Here is a 19,965-nt window from a genome sequence, read left to right on the forward strand (position 1 = left end):
GTAATACCTGACAGAGATATCTGGCTCCTCCCACTGAAGCTTGGCCAGAGAACTTCCTTCTTTAAGGACCCCAAGCAGAACGGCCCGGCGCCCGCTGGGCTTATGCCGACACAGACCTCCGGCACGGAGACCGCTGTCGACCCCTCCGATCATGGCAAGTACCGGCCACACTTCAGTGCAAAGAGCAGCTAGCTTCGCCTCCGACAGAGACTGACAATGTGCCTGAAATTCCCTGCCGTCTTCACCAGCCAGGTCTGGGTCTCTCTTATCGTCTTCCTTTTCATTGTGTGTGAAACCAAAGCCTGTCGGAGAATAAAAAGATTCAAAGAGAATCGAAGAGTAATACTCAGTTTAAAGATGAGCTTTACTGGTTGCCTTTAATATTGCTTTTTAAATAATACCTCTAGACTCAGTATACTAAATAAAAAAATAAATAACTTCCATTCACCATCTGTGTCCTCCATCTGTTCTTTGTCCAAACTGTTTATACAGCAGAATGCAGCTGTACTGTGACTGAAAGGGGAGTGTCAAGGGACTCCTTGTGTAACTTAATTTCAGACTGTCGCTGTATCTTTTTTAATAAGGGAGTCTGGTAGAAGACACAGGGTTTAACAAAGAGGGCTTATATCCATGGGGATAGAGCAACACAAATCAGAGGATAGCTTGCCTGATTAATTAATTGAATACTGTGTGGGCAGTACAGTAGTTTACCACATCTATCAGGCGGTGCAGTTTCAAAGACAATTAATCATTTCAATGTTCAAATACAGTGAAAATGTGTTTTTTTAAATATTGTACTGCAAAACCGAGCAACCCATAGCAGTAAGGCCTTCATTGACTCAGTCTTGCAGTAGCTGTTCTAATGTCAGAACGAGATCAGAGCTTCTATTTGCATCACAAGCATGGGAACTAAAAAAAAAAGGCTGAGATGCCTGCCAAGTTTGAGCAACAACCATCTTAAGTGAGTTTTTTTCTGACTTAAGATTCTATCTTTGCCGCATATCTCTCCCTTTGTTTCCCCGTTGCCTCTTTTTGGCAAACAGAGTTTGCAAAATATTTCTGATAAGAAAAAAAAAATTCTCATAAAGATTACATGTTTAAAAATCTGTGACGGACAGGCAGTCTCTCCCGGGTGTACCCCGCATCTTGCCCAATGAGAGCTGGGACAGGCTCCGGCTCCAAAAATTTGTTGGCAATTAAAACATTGACAAACATATTACTGATGGCACGATCTTTTCTTAAAGCATGGATAACAGTTCTTGACCTAAACTGAAAACAAATGAAGATCCTTTTCCTTTTCCATCAAAAAGTAGGCTAAACATGCTGCTAGGATCACTTACCAGAGTCCTTAAAGCTTCCCAAGTCCTCCTCTCTCAGTAGAGGTCCAATGAGCTCCAGGTGGGTATGGATGTGCTGGTTAATGTGCGAGGACCACTGGTCACACTGATGGAGTCTATGCAGGAGATGAACTGTTGACTCCAACAGCACGGTTGTCCGAGGGCTGCACAGAGGCTCCCCAGGAAGGAGATTACTGGGCATGCCTCTGATCTGCAGGTCACGCAGTGCCACCTGTGTTAGAGTGTTTTCTGCGTTACAAATGGTTAGGAGGAGTAGACACATTTGTTTATAATACTTTAGAATGACATCATTCTACTGTGTAGGTAGCTGTAACTGAGATGGGTGTGCAAAGTTTCTGGTGCCGCTATTATTGTTATCTACAGGGATTTTCTAGTCATACTATGGTAGTTTTATGTGTTTGAAGAATAACCGCAGCTCCATTTTTGACAAAAAGGACCATCTGATGATCATTTGAAGGTAGGTGTATCAGGTACCTTCTCTCCAGGATTACTGCTGTAGAACAGCACACAGGGGTACAGTTCAGAGGCAACCACACCTTCAAATGCCAACTTTGGCTCCTGAAAAAGAGATAAACAAATATCAAGCAAATGAAACGCACCAGTCAATCAGAGGAAAGCCCTTGAGTACTGACTGAGTACATTTGGTCGGACCTTGTCATTCTTGCCAAATGAGATTGTATGAGCCTCCATGTCCAGAATGCAGGTGATGGTGTCACCCTGGGTAAAAGAGGGAAGTGTACGGACCAGTTCGCCTCCGTGGTACAGGTTGCCACTGTAAGCTCGATACAGCCACATGTCAGTGGTGGTATGGTGGTTGTGATCTCTAAGGGGCCAGCGTGAAACCCCGATACACGTGCCCTCGTTGCCTCTGTTCTCTTTGGCAATGTAGAACTGCAGATAGAAGATGAATGAGATTACTCAGGATGCGTCTTAGCACAGAGCAGTAAAATCTGGTCAGTCGTTAAGAAAGACTTTTTGCTTGTTTGCGATTGGTTTCTGTCTGTAAAGCAAACACTTGTACCTTCCAAATGAAACACCCAGAGGTAATGGCTGTGGTCGCCAGGCCATAGCCTTTTCCTCCTGAACCATGGGAGAGGATGTTTCCACTCTCAAGTGAGCAGCAAACCAGCTTGTGTGGATCAAAGGAGAAATCTCCAATGGGGATACATTCGTCGTAGTTACAAAGATTCTGCCAAGAAATGCGTGGGATAGAAGTGTGAGCGCCGCATCCAGCAATAATAACACCTTGCAACGAATTAGCAGCAGAATGAGACACAGTGAATTTTTGATATTCAAATGACCAGCAATATTTCTTTTACTAGAAATACAGCAACTAATAACGAATATTGCACTACTGTTAACAGCAGGTTGTTATATGTAAAGAAAAACGCCAGCATGGAGTGGAAGAAAACCACATCATATGATGGAACTTTGCAGTCTTCTGTAAAATACGGAGGACAGTAACTGCTGAACAATCTGTTCCCTCAAGCTGTTTACAGCTTCATCATGCCAGGAGTGCGCGTCACTTTGTCATAAACACAGCCTTTTCTCTTGGGTTATCATTTTTTTATTTCAAACCAGAAATAAAAATAGCTTTTTCCTCATAAAAAAAAAGATTTTAGGCTGGCTGGTCGATTCTTGACAGAATTGTGAAACGCTTTTCTTTTCCATTTATGATTCACTTGAATTATAATGCTGATATGGTGTAGTATGTGGTACATTCTGTTATTGAGCTCTACGGAGGTACAGATCTTTAACCTCTGAAGTCCAGAGCAAAACAAATGCAATACATAGTATTATCAAAGCAATAACACAGTATAGCATTACCACTGTGTCCTTTTCATTTGTCTCTTCATAGTTTCTCTCAGCAAGTGGTTCCTCCCACATATAAACAGACAACAGCTGAAAGAGGTGTTTAACAATCTGCAGGAAAACAAAAAGAAGGGGAAGAAGAATGAACAAACAATTCCTTCGCTATCACACACTTATAGTCAATATACAAATGTTCAAACTCACAAATTTTTCCCGTTTTAATTGTCTTCTCAAGCTAAGTTATGTGCATGCAGCATTTCTGTTTTTTTCCATCATACCTGCTGAATTTGAACAGGCTCAGAGCAAGCAGGTAACAATCTTTCTAAAACATGGAAGGCCAAAAGTTTTGTGCGAAGATTCTGGAAGCGTGGAGGTCCTAAAAAAAAAGAGGAGTGTGGTGGTATGAAGAGAAACGAGCTCTGCGCTCTAAGAAATACACTGTCAACACTTATCAATAGTCTCAGTGTATTCCTAAGTCTTACCTGAAGAGCACTTGTGTGAAATGATGGCCATAAGTGGCTCGATCCATTTTACAAACGTGGAAAGCCTTCTCATTACTCTTAATGACAGTACTCGCCTCAGAAACACCAGGAAATCTGCCAGCTGGGATTCAACCACATTGCTGCTTTCTAGTCCTAAAGCAACAGGACAGAAGGAGGAACATGCTCAAAACGGCAAGAATGCTATTTTTTATAAAAGATATAACTATACTCTATCAAAACTAAGTTTATTGTATACACTAAGTAGATTTGTGCTCCTACTGTTGGTGTCCGGATCAGCTTTCTCAGACGTTTCTCTCTCGGCGATCTGTTGTTGGTGGAATTTGTGCAGGATGTTTTGCAGTTGATCACACATCACCTCCATCAGAGCAACAGATACATCCAAAGGCAGCAAATCCTCACAGGAGCTGTGACAAGTTGTGTAAATGTAACAATAAATCACAACAGGTAAATAAGTGTGGCATATTTGTAACTGTTAACAGTCTCTTTACAATCACCTTGCTGCTACAGTCAGTATCTGAAGCAGGCGGGCACAAGCCAGTCTGACTGCCCCACTGAGTAGCATTGATCCAGATGTTGAGGCTGCAAACCAGCCCTGGTTCATCAATGCACAGCTGTTGTTGGTCAGAATGGAAAGGATGTCCAGGATCCCACATTTGATGACCAGCACCAGATCCATAGGTTGGTAACAGAAATTCAGTGCAAACATCGTGGCTAGGAGAAGGTGCTGGCAGGAACCTGGGTGCAACAGAAACAAATAAACTAATATTATTAAACTATATTGTGACTTGTAGGATAGTTCTGTGCAAATGAAAGCAAAGTTTGTGTGTGATTCTTGCTTTTGTAGAGCTTTTTTTTTTAAGGTTGTTTTGGGCACTAGTGGCCTTTGACAGTAGGTGGACAGGAAAGGGAGAAGAGAGAGTGGGAAAAGACATTTAAGCAAAGGGCCTCAGGCCATGATGTGGGACTGCTGCCACTATGAGCTACATCCTCTGTTCATGTGGAACCAGCTCAACCAGTTCAGCACCCCCTGTGAAGCATTTATTTTAAATTTTTTGCTTCTTATTATCATCATTATCTTTATGTACCATACTACTGTTCTTCAGAACAAACTTTAACATACATTTCAGCCATAACATTAAAACCACTGACAGGTAAATTGAGCATCACTGCTCATCTTCTTGAATTAAAAAAAAAACAACCTACATCATGCAATTCACATGGATGTTACTTTGACACTAAACGTTTTACCCTCAGCAGAACAGCAGTGGGCTCTGTTAAAACTGCTTAAGTGCTCAAATAACACCACAAAGTGTCTTGAGATGTTCATCTGACCTCCAAAATCCTCATATATCAATCTGATCTCTGAACAAACATGGCCCAAAGGATCTAAGTACAACACTTTGGTACTGAAACTTCAGGACACCCTCATATGTTCTTTGTCCACACCCAAACTAGTTGGAGAGCATGAAGAGGACCTATTCAATACATGATCATAAAGTTATGGCTGATTGGTGAATGTTATATGTAGCATACTGATATTCTTCGTTGTTTTGTAAAGCACTTTATGCATACCTGGATGTTCTTTTTCTAACTGGACCCTCTGTTTGAGGACACGCACCACTTGCTGGTAGAAGGTCTGAGCTGCGGATTGTAGCTCCCTTTGCGTCTCTACAGAAGCTGCGTTCGTGCCACACTGAAGGACAAGGATGAAGAAGAAAAAAACAGATGTATGTAATGTTGAGTGTTTTTACTCTCCTTCTGTGTGGCTCAAGTACACATTCCTTAAATTCTTCCTACGCATATCACAAATATCTGCGCAAACACTGCAGCAGTATGTTTATTTAATGTACCATGTAATGCTGAGTCTCATAATTAGCTCCAGAGTAAGAGCCAATGATTTGTGTTCCCAAGGCAAAGCATCCGGAGAGGAACTGGAGCTGCACAGACTGCAACAAAGCAGGAAACTGAGGGGAAACTGAGGATCCACCGCTCTTCTCCTCCATCTTAGACAGGAAGGCTGACATCTGACACAAGGCCTCCAGACGCATCTGATCACAGCAATGACAGAGTTAGCAGTTAGTAAAAGTCTCATCTTTTACTCTTAGTCCGGTAACCACTATGTGTGTATTTTGATTGCACAAGTTAGAGCAACATTTGCAAAATGGATGCACAGATTGCACAAATGCTATCATTTTCTCCTCCTGTGCTCATGGGAATCTGTGTTGCTGAGTATGTGTCAGTATCACATGTAAAAACACCCCAAACACAACTTTACGTTTCTAAATAGCAGTAGCAGCTTGGACTGTCACATAAAAAAAAAAAAAAATCGCAGTTACCTCAGCCCGTTGTTGCTGCTGCAGTATGGCAAAAGCAATGGCCTTTGGATCTGCCTGACTACAGCTCTGTCCAGGCGCCAGAGTTGGTGAAGAAGGTGACAAGTGCATCAGGCTTCCACATATGAAGTGAAACACCTGGTTTAGAATCGGCAAAGTGTTGCTGCCACAGTTGGACAAGGGGGAAGTTGGGCTTATACACTGCCGCAAGCGATCCCATGCATCTTTCATGATGCCCAAAGAACATAGAGGTAAGCCTGGAGCAGGTAAACAAATAGAATAAAGGCCGTTATTGTTTCAGTCTCTGGTTTTGATTCATCAACAAATACAATAATCCAGTGTTACTTTTTCTATAAACATCTAATAGATAAAGAGGCTGTGCAAAGAGTAGGAAATTTCCACTGGTAATAAAACATTTAGACGGTATAAACTCTTTTTTCGGGTTATTTTCCAGAGATTAAAGCAGACTTGACTGGCAGGAAACTGCGCTGACCCGAAGCAAAAACTAAAAAAATAGTTTCACTATCACTGAAGTCTGTCCTAAAACAACAGTCCAGTGCACATGCTAATTTTTAAACTGGTTGTAATCATTTCCCCTGCTCATTCTGTTTGTTAAAACATCCCTTTCTAATGTAATTTCTTCATTGGTGGAATAAATATACATATATTAGGCTTATTAGTAAGAGTTAGTGCTTTTAATATGAATTCCATGTTAGAACCACGGCACTTCCTCCAGCAGAGCTCACCATAGAAACACTATCTGGGTTTTTGTGCTCAAAATGAGAATACGCTTTGACTGAAAATATACTCAGGACAAAACCTTTTACACTTACCCACTTTAGTCTTGGATGATCCAGTGGAGTTTTTGGACTGTTCAAACTAAATAAAACAAACACAAAATATCAATACAAATTAGGAGTTGAGTGTTAACAATTTTGTATGACACAAAGCTTACCTGCTTTCGGCCATTAACGGACACTGTGAAATACTCTTTGGAGGGTTTCCTGAAAGTGAGATGATGCAAATAGTTTATGACCTCATAAAACATTCAAACAAACACTAAAAGTAATTGACCAACTACATGCTGCATAAAACACACTCTACCTTGCTGCAGTCATAGGCGGACTATTTTCTTCTTCGATGGACTCTACCCAAGCGGGCCTGACCCCCAGTAGGAGGAACAGACATCGGGACACTACCAGATGACAGGCAGCGGGAAAAGTCAAGTTTTCCTCACACTCCCAGTGATTCTTCATTTGTTGTTTGGGATCTGACTCTCTTTCTGGGGTAACAGGGCTCTCCATGCTGCTTAGGAGAGTGGAAGTACCGAATGACTCATAGACTGTCACGTTCTGCTGTACTTGCATGGCTTCCCGTGTGGCCATGAATGATTCAAGGACTTCTGCAGAGACAGAAAAGATGGTGGAGATTTAGATGTGACGGAGTTACGAGTGTGTGTAAATCTGACAAACTCTAAGTATTAAGATACCAAGGAAAAAAGCTATACATTTTTAATATTGCTGGGCAAAAACAGAAACCACTAACCTGACAGGTACAAATGACTATTGCTAACTCCATCCTCATCTGCGACCTCTTCCTGGTTGTGGTTTGCTGTGGGAGGTGGAGGCACCTGCACCTCCCGGTTACAGTGACTTCCAGATTGCTGCTCGTGATCCTTTCTGACCTGCTCCACTGACACACATGGCTCTTGCCTGTCTACATCTGGACTTTGGGGAGACTGGCAATTCTGCAATTTAAAGTAACATTCTAAATACAATTTTTTTTTTGCTTCTAGTCAGATTTATCCAATTATATTCTTTAAGTCTAGTTAAAAAGCTATCTAAAAACAATGGAATCATTTTTAATAGTAATACAATAAAGCACACATATTATGCTTTGTGTAAATCACTCCTGTTAAAAGTAGCCAGCATTAAAAATACTTGATTTTGTTGTTCAGTGGAGAAATGATAGCATTGGTACCTGCTTAGAAGCTGTTTGCACCTGTGACATCTTTGGAGAGTTCTTAAGGGCCAACAGAGTGCATCTGATTTTATAAACTGCTTCATAGACATCGGACAGCATCTCACAGGGCTCATATCTGTCTCAATAAGAGTGGATAAAGTGAAATGTTAGCATTGTTTCACACTAAATCCCATTCCAATCATTCCACAAATGACAATTTATACAGAAGAACTTTAGTAGCTATTAGTAGCCCTTCAATAAAATGATAAGTAAATATTAATTTGCGTTACTGACCTGTCATGCCTGTGGGCCTCATTCTGTAGACCAGTGTGTTTAAGAAGGGCAGCCAGACTGCAGCGACAGACAATCTGCAGCAGACAATCCCCTGAAGAGCCTCCACTCTCCCACTCTGCTGACACAGCAAAAAGTGCAGCTGAATTACAACAAAGTGACAAACAGGAAAAAATGCAGACTGTTGACCAGAACTGCTAAAGGAAAGTATGATGTGCAAGAATTTTTAGAATCAGCAGTTAAGTCCACTGTCATAATAAAATAAGCTGCCAAACACAGACATACACTGATACAGATAAACAGGCATACGAATTTGAGTACCTTTACTGTGAGCATACTCCTCCATTTTCCACCACAGTACACCTGCAAGTCCTCTACTGGATCCCAGGGACAGTTCCAGTAAAGTCCTGGTGTCCTCAGTCACACTGAGCTCTGCTAGTTTGGCATCACTGCTGCCAAGCAGCACCATCTCAGTCATCCATGTCATGCTGGAGTCTAAAAGAGGATGCATCACTTAGGACATCACTAAAAACATCAAATTACAACAGCTTAGAGGATCTCTATGACCTGGTTTTTCCTGTACTGTCAACTGCCACTACTAGGCTCAGCAGTGTTCTCTGTGTCATGCTGTTTGTCTATTTTCTCACAAAATAACTAAGATACTTGCTTCTGTTGTAAGTGTTACAAACAGATGACGGGAGCATTGGCACAAAACAAATCCCAGGATGAAACTGGCTCCCTGCTGAGAAGACGGTATGTTTTCCTACCCAGCTGTTCAAAGTCCATCTCAAGCCCATTCCTGAGGAGGACATTTGATAGCCAGATCTCTGACGTTTTCTCCTGGAGTGAAGGCGCTGGACCTTGCAGCATACCACCGAGGCAGCGGCCGACTGCCAACGCCACAGACCGCTCCAGGTCCAACAGCCAAACCCATCTGCACTCCTCCTCCTGTTGCTGCTGCTGTCCGAGGTTTGTATTTTCTTCACTTTTATCTATAAGACAGACCCCTTGCCATTGGTAAACTTAATTTTTGCTGTAACTGCAATAATGCAGGGAGCAATATTAAAAAAAAAAAGAAAAGAAAAAATCCTGAGTAAATCTGAGGGTCACTGAACTGACCTGAGCAAGTTTTCTGAGCCTGTATTCCCAGTTCTTGTTCCTCCAGCAGGACTGTCTCTGGCAGAAGACTGTTGAAATCATTGAGGTGCTCCAACAAGGACAGTAAATGGCTCAGGAGAGGTTGAACTGTACCCAGAGGCAGCAGCAGCAAGGAGTACATTACCTGGCACAGCAGGTTCCCCGCGACTGAATTAAACAAAACCACTGAGACAAATGGTGAGACAAGTACGTGGGATTAAAGAAAGATAAAAATAACTAAACAGAGAATAGACAAAAACAGCAGATATCATAATTAAACAAATAAAGTAAATTATTTTTTTATGTTGTCGCTTGGAAACTGAACTATTTTCTATGCTTCTAAATGTTAAACATTTAGTTCCAATGAAAAGTGTCTTAATCGTATTTGTGAACAAAAGCCCGTTTACTTGCATAATGAGAAATGTGCGACACAGCAGTATCAAGGCTAAAGTAGCACAGTTGTTCGGAGCCTTACCTTGCAGCTTTTTAATGATCTGTTTGTCTGGGGAGCTTCTCTTTAACAGCTTGGTTGATCTCCTGAGTGTCTCTGCAGCACAGGGAAGCAGCAGGTAAAGATGCTCACGAAGCAGAGCTACGCTGCTGTCATCCTACCGGGCGGCGGAAAGAATGCAAACATGAACACAACTTTAACATCAACAAAATTAAAGGTTTAAGGTTTAAACAAACAGCTTGTCAGCCTTGTTGTTGCACAAAGACATTTACAAATGTGCAGTTATTTCTGTAAACCAGTTTATTGTTGATATCATACATATTTTTCATTGTGAACGGTTGATTCTCTTGTTACCTCGGGGCTGGAATGAATGTAGCAGTGAGCAAGCAGGTGTTTGTGAAGTCCGGACAGCAGCTGGTGGAAGTGAGAGGGCGGATCAGTTTGTCCCCGACTGTCACTGGATAGCTGTTTATCGCTGTTTTTCTCCAATTCTCCAAACTGCTGCTCCTGTGTAAACACGCACAAAGAAAAGGAAGCTGAGGAACACCCATCTAACAGAATAGTTGGAAAGTTCACAAACGCATCCAGACGTAATGGAACAAAAAGCTAAACTAAACCATTTTTCATGCAAAAGAGAGCAAGGACAGCTCGAACTCCAAAGTTTATCGATACAACAGCTTTTAAATTTAGACACTTGAGCTTCTAGATAAAAAGAATCTCAGTTAACACCAAGTTAATGGTCAAAACAAACCAAGACCAAACAGAATTGGTGCAATGAGGCTCTAAAATGTATCGCACCTTTTGAAATATGAGGACAAAATGTATCAATCTATATCAATTGCATTGACATTGGCACCATCCTACGGTGCCTCGTGATATTTAGTTAGCATTGCATTGTGTTGTTCGATATGTTTTTCAATTGAGTAATTGCGATCTCTAATTTAACTGAGTTTTGTCTCATCTTTAATCCCGAATTGCCACATTATAGATCAAAATAATTTTTAAAATTCTGAAACAAACGAGATTTGACAGAGGAAGGAACAAGTTGTCCTTAAGCTTGACTGTAAACCTCTCAGTCACTCAACACACATCAAGGTCATACACACACGTGGTCCTCTGTGTCGTACCGTGTAAAAGCCTATGCTAAGCAGCAGGGTTTTCATCAGCACCTCCGCTAAATGCAAAGGGTCACAGGCCTCGACAGCGCTTGATGAGGAAGGTGGCCGGACTGACATAGCAGGAGTCAGAGGAGGTCCCAGGGCTGTCACCTCGCCAAAATTGCTGTAGCCTAGTAGAGAAGCTATATGGCTCTGGTCGTGAAGGCTGCTGAGGACCATGTCCAACTGCAGACGCTTTGAAGGAGGAAAAAAATCATTTTTCACAGTTAGATGTTTTCACAACATCCACGCAGCCTTCAACACATATTGCCAAGCAACACTGCAAGTCAGCGCTATGATTTGAAGTTATTTTTCTCTACCCATCCATCTTAAAGCCAACTAAGCAGCTGACAGAATCTGCATTTAAAGCAGTTTAAACAGTTTAGCTGTGTTCTGCAGAAAGAAAAAAAATGAATAATAATAATATTTGGTCATTATTTGGTCGACCTCCATACCTGTCCTTTGGAGAGTACATTTAAACTTTGGGGACCCTGAGGAAGGAGAGAGAGGAGCAGTTCTGTTCTTTCCCTGAGTGGCGGCAACAAAAGGGACGCACCAATGGACAGCGTGTTCAAAACTGCCTGAGGGTTGCCAAAAAATGTCAACACAACAAGCAAACACAAACATTAGTATTTCCTGCAAGTTATACACAGAATTAAATAGCACTCGTGGGCTTTAACTAACTATATCAATCTTTGATTAAGACAAATTACAAAGCTGACACTGATTAACTGAACTATTAGGTTCTCTCCTTTGCTCTTTTTGATGACCAGTAGTACCACAAAAGTCTCTGGTTTCTCAAGTTTTTACAGATGTTAATTTTTCTTATTCACTCTGAGAACTATCCATTCAATTAAGAGCTAATGTATCCCTGACTTTGGCATACACCATTGTTAAAAAGACATCGATGGTCACAACGATTTTAGCTGATCTTGTATGCTATAAAATCAATATAGTTTACTTGTTGTATGGAGTCTGGCATGTTGGTGTCTATGAGCCTGAAGAGCAGGTTTCTCAGGGGCCTGCCCTGAGCACCCAGAACCATGGCACCGGTGCCCCCTGCATGGGCCAAGGACAAGTGGATGGACAGCAGCTTCATGCACAGCAAAAGGAAATGATGGTGGTCCCTGAGAAACCAATACAGAGAACAATAGGAGTGTGAATTAGGTGGAGAGAAGGGAAAGAGGACATGATTCAGCGTGTCCTCTTTCCAGTGGCATGTTCCAGCAGCATGTTAGAGGAACAGAATGTAGTTATAAGTTCATGTCGTACCTTTTAGATAAAAATGGAGCAGGGGGTGTTTCTGTGCTAATGCCATCACAGTAACCTTCGAGGAAGTTGCGTAAGTAGGTGAATGTGCTCTCCTCCAAGTCGACACAAAAGGGCCGGTGCCATGCTACTAGTTGTCTTAAAAGAAAAAGAGGCACAAATATGTCAAAATAAGGAAGAAATCTTACATATGTGTACAATATAGAACAGTATATATATGTTCCACAATACCAAAGAAACATTCCAAAAAAAAGCAGGCATTAAAAGCGGAGTTATGTGTCATAAAAGTTCACCTGTCAGTCGGAACTGCAGTCCACGCTAAACTGTGAGAAGTGCCAGCGGTGATTTGTTGTATCGAGACCCCCTCCAAGCCAAGCACTTTCTTGGGTTTGGTGATGGGAGTTGAAGTGTGGCCTTGTCCACACTGACCCATTGTGTTGTTACCCCATGCATAAACTTCATTCTCTGATGACAGGAAAACATCATGTGTTGCAGTCAAAGCACATTTTAAAACTGGTTTCTCCAAATATTAACTAAACATCTGTTGTTATAGACTGTTATGTACTGAAGATATCTCACCATGAGACAGAGCCAGACAGTGGCTGTCCCCACATGAGATATCAATAATCTTGGTGATACTCAGGTCCTCGATGAACCTGGGCCTCAGTGAGGTTGTTTCAGAGGAGCCACATCCTAAACATGAACCACAGCCCCATGCAAACACCTGAAGATACAAGTAGATAAAAATGTAAATATGTAAAATAACATAGTACTTTTTAGATCTTAATTTACTTTGTATCCAGGCCAATAAGTGTGGGCTTTTTTTTTTTTTTAGATTGATGTTAGTATGCTCCTTCATAAAACCTTTAACCAACTAGATTTTCCAAAGATCTACAGTAAATTGAAGGCATTATTCCACATTCCCCAGTACTTTTCTTATGAAAACAGATCTGTTTGCAAAAGTAAATCATTTTGTCTGATAGTATAAATACAACAGGCATAATCTCTGTCTAAAATGCACCAAGTTGTGACATTGACAACCTACATCTAATTTAAACATCTGAATCTCACCTGTCCTGCAGAGGTTAGGGCGAGAGATGACTGACTGCCAGCACACACTTTCCTGATGATGAATCCATGCAGACCCTCTACGACCTTGGGCCGATACACACGATTGGTGTCTCCATGACCCAGTTTACCTGCAGAGATGAGTCATATCCCACATTTGCTCACCCTAGCTCAAGACACTTCTATCATGAGGACAATGATGATATACAAAGAAACTGTTAATTAGATGTTTTTCTCAGACTGCTTGTGTTCAAGTACAAAAATTAAAGAAAATTCTAAAAGTGGGATTTCAACCACATCCCAAAGATAATTCCAGATGTGTTCAAATCAAATTGTGTGTGTCATCAGATGACTCGCCATTGTCGCCTCCTCCAAAGGACCACACAGTGCGTCCATCCTGCGCCACAGCAATGGTGTGGGAGCTGCCGCAGGCCACTTGCCCCACACTGCTGATATCCTTCACCAGAGTGGGCACGTTCCGACTCTGGCTGTCACTGTGACCTGCGCCAGGTTGAAACCCAGGAAAACAGAGATTGCTGCAAATATCCAAACATTGCTGAAACAAAACTTGAGAAATAAGGCGCGTACCAAGTCTGCCAAAGTCCCCTTCTCCCCACGTGTAAAGCTCTCCATCATTAGTCACAGCAGCACTGTGTCTGTAGCCAGCGGACACACAAACAACAACCTGTAAGAGATACCATTACAGATGAACATTTTTTTTTAAATCACAACACAGAAAAAAACGCCTTCATTTGACTAAATTTCCCTCTTTTCCCCGAAAGGCTGTTTATTCCCGCAGGCTTACTTTTCCCAGCAGCGGTCCTTGAATGATTTTGGGGTATTTCTGTGTAGCACTGTTCGCATGACCCAGTTTCCCATATTCTCCATCACCCCAGCTAAACACCTGAAACAAAAAATGGTTACGTTTATCATAAATTAGAATTAATTGCAACATCCGCAGAGGAAGTGAGCTGAAAAGCAGTTACTGCAAAGCAAAACTCTCATATACTGTCGCATGTGTGACTTCACTATACTAGCATGTTTAATAGCCTTGTATGTGTTCCATGAGATGAGAAGAGTTTTAAAATCTGAAATCTAGTCATTCAGAGTCAGGCAAACACCTCACCTCTCCCTCTACGGTGATAGCCAGAGTGTGGCCATCAGAACCCTTGGAGGAGGACACTTTCTTCATGTTCCTATGTGGCTCGAGCACAAGCTTTTTGGGCATGGACTGGTTGTTGGAGTCTCCCAAGCCCAAGCGGCCATAGCTGCCTTTTCCACATGCTTTCACTGAACCGTCTGCAGACACTGAGAAGGTGCAGTACTGGCCCGCCTCGATCTGAAAGATGTACAAAGTGGAGATCAAGAACACTAAAGAAGATGTTAAGTGTCAGAGTGAGATCATTTTTTTTGGCACATTGCATGTTTATATATGTACAAAAGTGTCCAACAGAAATGACAAATGTCCAAGATTGGTTAGAATATAAGCTGTTTGGAAATTGTGCCACTCCTCAATAATTGCATTATTTTAAACCTGGATATTTAGATTTACTCTGTTAAAATACAAACCCTATTGTAAAAATGAATTCAATTCAAAACACTTTACAGAAATTCAAATCTTTTATTTTTTTCTTAATGAATTGGAGGCCTTCCACAGTACGGAGACACTACTATGTTCCAAATCAAAGGAGATGTTGTGCTGCTCTAATTTTCTCTTTGTGTTCTATTGGATTTAAATTAGGAGACACCAGGTCTTAAGGAAACCCTTCATGTGATCCTTGATCATTGTCATGCTGGAGGTAGATTCACACTAAATAGGACTGTATCAAAGCTGAAAAAAAAAAAAAGCATCTTGTTTTCTTTCAAGATTCTTCAGCAAAGTTCAGTATTCAGAGATTTTTATTGTACATTATTCATAATTGTTGATGTTCTACAGTCTCCATCACACTGTCTGAGCAGTCACAAACTCTTACTCCCGCTGACAAATGCTGTCATTTGATATTTAAGTGAAACTGTTCTCGGGGGTACTTACTGCTATTTTATACTGTATGCATGTGGTTCTGGTATGTTTTTCAATTCTTTTAACCCATCGCTACTTTGATAAAAATCAAAAACACAGACACCAGTGATATCAACACAAGAATTTGAAGGTATTCTATAGTTACTTTCTGTTCATAAGGTGGGTCAATTTTCAATCACACTGGAAAATAATTGATATCTAAGTAACAGATGTGTCATTACATGAATGAAGAATAAAAATGAGTTGATAAGTAGATGCTGGAGGTTCTACCCTTTTGGGCAAACGTACCATTTGGGCATCACTGAAGCCCTGCGTCAGTTTTGGCAGCAGGATTTTCTCCAGAGTTCCTTCTGCCAGCTGATGGCTGCTGTTGCTGCCCCACACATACACCATAACTGCCTCACTCTCTGCACCAGGAGTCACCGCATCTGTGCTGCAGGAGCACAGGCAGTGAGATGCCAAGTTGCATACCTGTTAAAGTAGAAGACGGTACATTTTGTGAGACTAGTTATTGGAAAGTTATTGTCAATATGTACCGTGTGCTGCTAAGCTGTCTTTTACCTCCTCAAACAAGCAGAGAGCTGCCTGAGAGAGACGACAAAGTCCATCTGCATCCTTTGTAAGCACCTGAGTGTTGACAGCATCCCCACGGAAACCCTAGGAAAAATTGTTTATTTTAATCCTCCAGCTCAGGGTGTTTTCGCTACAAAGAGAGACTTAGTCTCGGTAGATATGATGTGGATTTGGAATTACAGCAAAGCCGCCTATTATATCTACAGATTGCTATTTCAGATACTCATTATTTCAACACGAGGAAGCATGTAACACAACAAGAAAGCTTCTCTTCTCAGAAATAAACATTTGTCACCGCATGATCAAGCAGAGAATGGAGTCAAGACAGAACAACATGGTTCTATGTGGATATGCTACTTACTGGTGGAAGTAGGGGGGTTTGGTCCACTTATTCTTTCATTAAAACAAATCTAGAATGTGCCTCAATATTCAAAGATTTTTTTAGGTTATGTGTAGGATGTATCTGAAAAGTGACATCTGCTGCGACATCTGCACATGAAACAAGACACATAAGACGTATAGCATATTGAAGCTCCTTGCAGCAGCCATCTCTGGTTGTCGTTTGTACAGAAATATTGCAAAGCTGATTAGGTTGACTCAATAGGCATTATCAGGGCAGGAAGACTGGCTCAGTATTAATCCTTATTTGCACACTAATGCATCACTCCAAGCTTTGAATGAAGCCATTTGCATATTCAGTGCAGGAGTTTGGGTCAGGATTCAAACTTCAAACTGTGCATAGTTAAAATAGTAGAGGATTAGCTTATCTCCAATTTAAAGATGAAACAATGTTTTCAAACTAAGTGGAAATGGTGTAGTTTGTTCATTTTGGTTTTAATGCTGTATATTTTACATCGGAAAAAGGAGTACCATGAAAAAAATTTGGGTTTGAGATTCAAGAAGAGCTTGCTAATAAACTCTTGATCGAGTCCTTTGCACTTTGGCGACAAGTCCTGTTAAGTGATGATGTCCAAACAATTTTCTGTGCCCTTTTTTGACTGTGGTGCCAACAAATATCACAGAACTAGAAGCTTTCTGCCCAAAGTTTGCAAGCTGTGATGCTTGCCAAAGGGAGTGATGCTACATACTGACCTTTATGGGATCTCAAACATTTGCTCTCTTCTCATTTTTTAAGGTGAGCTTTTGAGACATCAGGTCATCTTTTAATTGTCCAGCGGTTCACATAAAGAGATTATGACTAGAAGTGGCCAAACGTTTGCTTACCACTGTTAAAACCCTCTGGTGAAGATGGATGACGCAGTGAAGAAGCAATAAATGGACCATTTTCAACAGTAAGTTCATAATATAGTGAAGACATCCAAATACTGATGGAAGAAATGGCAACTGTAGTTCTTACTGAAACATTTCTGGAAAATTACCTAATAAAGTTACAAATCACGGTAAAGCACAACAAAGAAAACAGACAATCAAAACAGGGACGATCACTACATGCGATCTAATGTCACGTCCTGTAAATTTAACACTGATAAGTGCAACGTATCATGGGATGTTAACACAAAGAACTCTAAAATTAGCTCATGGGTTAATAAATGCTGCTAACAGACACTAATGACACAATGACAAAAGCAGAGAAAGGTCCAAATATTTAGAACAAGTGACATACCGAATATTGCCTCATTTGGAGAAGAGTTTGCTGAATGACATCAAAGCCTACAGCAGCTGACTGCTGGGAGCTCAGTGAGGAGGAGGAAGACAGAATACAGGTGGGGGAAGACATGGAAGCAGCTAAAGCTACTTCCACCCACTCCAACAGAAACTTCAGAGAGCCTCTCTGCATAGCCAGGCCAAGCAGCAGCTCCAGCGCGAGCCTCCGACCAGTCGGGTCCGCCCCACCGCTCCCACTGCTCACAGAAGTCTTCTTCAAGAAGTCAGCCACCTGTGCCAAGCAGTCCAAACCCACGGATGGGATCTTATTCTCATTAGCAAGAGAAAGTGGTGGCAGTGAAGTCAAGACGGAGGATGCTGTGGCAAGCACATCATTGCAAAGGACAGACTCTGGGTGCACAGAGGCTGCGTATCTCCAGTTCTGCTGCAGTAAAGAGAAGAGCAGACTCAGACCCGTCCTCACACCCATTTCTATCAGAACATCTGTACCTGACTTGATGTTGCACGCTCCCCTTGGCACGCAAGGTTCTGAGCCCAGCTCAATTTGCCCACTTTCAGCCCCACTGTCTGTGGACTGAGAGGGCAGCTGCACACGGAATTTGTCATGGTATTTGCTGTGAAGTGCGTAGTAGATCCTCTGCAGAACCACCAGCCTGCGATGGAGGGCCTGGGTGTAGGAGGTTTGCGTCAGCATGCGGTGAGCGAGCCATCGCTGACTATGAAGCAGGGATGACAGGTACTCTTCCTTCTCCGCTGACGCGCTAGAATCACACTCGAAGTCTGGCAGCCGTGGGCCGACAAGTTCTTGAACAGGCTGAGCCAGAGACACCACTTCCTTGTTGTAGAGGAGCTTATTGTAGAGCCCTGTAGCACCATGTCTCCTGGCTGCCTGAACACTGTCTTCTGCAGCCCAGGAACTATTGAAGTGCTCCTGCCACTTCAGCAACACATGGGTTTGACAAGGCACCATGTCTGTGCATTATCTATACTCTGCAGCACACCTGAAAAACAGAGAACAGTGGGATTAGAAGACCTAATGGGGATTTCTTTTATGGGCAGATTTATAAGCATCATTCCTTCACACCTGATTGACATAATGGACAGGCACCTCAGCTGCAATTGTCAATTGAGTGGCACCATTTGCTGCTAAAGGAACATGTTCTGAAATGCTTTCCTGCCAAGTGAATTCAGCGTGAAGGTGTCAGGTTTTCTCTATGGTGTTGGCAATTTCCCGTCTTACAGCAGGCTACATCCAGGCTAATGCCACAGGCCCAGTGGGTATCCATGAAATAGGTCAGCTCACCCCTTGATAAGCGCTAAGGCAGGTGCACTAATGAGGAGACTTTTTTTCCTCCCAAGTTCTTACACTACATCACAAAGGCGTGTCAACACAATATATTGATTTTTGTTGTGCTTTCAAACCTAATAAAGAGCAAGGCTGTCACTTTTAGGTGGAAACAACATATTAGAGAGCTTTTACAAGTGAGAGTAGCAAATTGAATGTGAGTGAAGATATAATACATTAGTTATAATATCGGCTCTCATAAGACAGACTGAATGTGTGATATTTGGTTAAAAAGAGGGAACTTTATAGTTTTGTTTTTAGTTTGTTTTGCAGGATCATTCAAAAAACTACATATGCATATTTGCATGAATGTTTTACCAGAGATTAACTTTTAATGTTGATCCTGATCAGGATTTGGATCCTCGAGTCTTTTCATTCAGCCTTAGTAGTAAGTAGCCTTGGAATGCCTTCTCGGAATGCTCCTGTTTATGTATTCAGTATAGTCTGAGTTTATGTCAATCAATAACATATGGTTAAGTGTCTATGAGTTCAAAGTTAAAGGGTGCAAAAACAAGACAAAACTGGTTATGGTATAAAGAAAAGATGCGGGTCCTTCTACACGGGAGGGCAGCTATGCTGTCGCTATAACATTCTCATAGAAGAAGAAGAATGTTCAACAATGATAGGGAAGAAGAATGTGGAGGAATCAGTGGAATATCATGAGCTGCCTTGGGCTTTCTTTTCTTTTTTTTCAAAAAATGCATAGAAATAAAGGGCAGTGATGGGTCGTTTTCATGTGAAAGCGTCGTGCGAAGAGCATTTAGACTGTCAACTGTAAACAAGAGGGAATTATATAGTTTATCCTCCTGTGACAGGATCTGTCACTAACCTTCCCCTCTGCCCGTCTCCTTCCCCCAAAGACACAAGAAACTGTCAGTGAGACCCCGCAAGAAAAAGTGACGTGACGGGAAGTTTCTGGCCACTTTGCCAACAATGTTTAGAAATTAGTGGTCAAAATACAGATGGAACCAGTCGCTTCTTTTGGACTTGTTTTCATAGATCTGGCTGTCTTTTACTTTGTCACATTTTAGCAACACTTAATCGTGTCTCAACAGCAATT

At 41.7% G+C, this 19,965-nt stretch overlaps 1 protein-coding gene across 1 annotated transcript in view; it reads right to left on the minus strand.

The window, feature by feature from the left end:
• LOC140277445 (probable E3 ubiquitin-protein ligase HERC1) overlaps positions 1-19,965 on the minus strand; it is a 40,263-nt gene that overhangs the window by 18,082 nt on the left and 2,216 nt on the right. The window contains exons 2-39 of the mRNA XM_072372473.1: positions 17,559-18,561; positions 15,923-16,018; positions 15,650-15,832; positions 14,468-14,680; positions 14,147-14,245; positions 13,930-14,026; positions 13,699-13,842; positions 13,345-13,472; positions 12,853-12,997; positions 12,567-12,738; positions 12,277-12,411; positions 11,966-12,131; positions 11,460-11,585; positions 10,975-11,199; positions 10,202-10,354; positions 9,872-10,004; positions 9,379-9,582; positions 9,027-9,251; positions 8,581-8,754; positions 8,263-8,380; positions 7,987-8,104; positions 7,552-7,753; positions 7,111-7,408; positions 6,962-7,010; positions 6,840-6,885; positions 6,010-6,263; positions 5,524-5,721; positions 5,246-5,366; positions 4,168-4,408; positions 3,932-4,077; positions 3,653-3,805; positions 3,449-3,546; positions 3,186-3,281; positions 2,380-2,547; positions 2,010-2,249; positions 1,833-1,916; positions 1,341-1,569; positions 8-302 (exon numbers count right to left, since the gene is read on the minus strand). Of these exons, the coding sequence (XP_072228574.1) occupies positions 8-302; positions 1,341-1,569; positions 1,833-1,916; positions 2,010-2,249; positions 2,380-2,547; positions 3,186-3,281; positions 3,449-3,546; positions 3,653-3,805; positions 3,932-4,077; positions 4,168-4,408; positions 5,246-5,366; positions 5,524-5,721; positions 6,010-6,263; positions 6,840-6,885; positions 6,962-7,010; positions 7,111-7,408; positions 7,552-7,753; positions 7,987-8,104; positions 8,263-8,380; positions 8,581-8,754; positions 9,027-9,251; positions 9,379-9,582; positions 9,872-10,004; positions 10,202-10,354; positions 10,975-11,199; positions 11,460-11,585; positions 11,966-12,131; positions 12,277-12,411; positions 12,567-12,738; positions 12,853-12,997; positions 13,345-13,472; positions 13,699-13,842; positions 13,930-14,026; positions 14,147-14,245; positions 14,468-14,680; positions 15,650-15,832; positions 15,923-16,018; positions 17,559-18,530 (6,944 nt within the window). The 5' untranslated portion in view covers positions 18,531-18,561. The remainder of the gene's footprint in view (positions 1-7; positions 303-1,340; positions 1,570-1,832; positions 1,917-2,009; positions 2,250-2,379; positions 2,548-3,185; positions 3,282-3,448; positions 3,547-3,652; positions 3,806-3,931; positions 4,078-4,167; positions 4,409-5,245; positions 5,367-5,523; positions 5,722-6,009; positions 6,264-6,839; positions 6,886-6,961; positions 7,011-7,110; positions 7,409-7,551; positions 7,754-7,986; positions 8,105-8,262; positions 8,381-8,580; positions 8,755-9,026; positions 9,252-9,378; positions 9,583-9,871; positions 10,005-10,201; positions 10,355-10,974; positions 11,200-11,459; positions 11,586-11,965; positions 12,132-12,276; positions 12,412-12,566; positions 12,739-12,852; positions 12,998-13,344; positions 13,473-13,698; positions 13,843-13,929; positions 14,027-14,146; positions 14,246-14,467; positions 14,681-15,649; positions 15,833-15,922; positions 16,019-17,558; positions 18,562-19,965) is intronic.

The sequence above is a fragment of the Leuresthes tenuis genome, unplaced genomic scaffold (genome assembly GCF_036924035.1).
Source record: "Leuresthes tenuis unplaced genomic scaffold, fLeuTen1.0.hap1 SCAF_19, whole genome shotgun sequence".
NCBI lineage: Eukaryota > Metazoa > Chordata > Actinopteri > Atheriniformes > Atherinopsidae > Leuresthes > Leuresthes tenuis.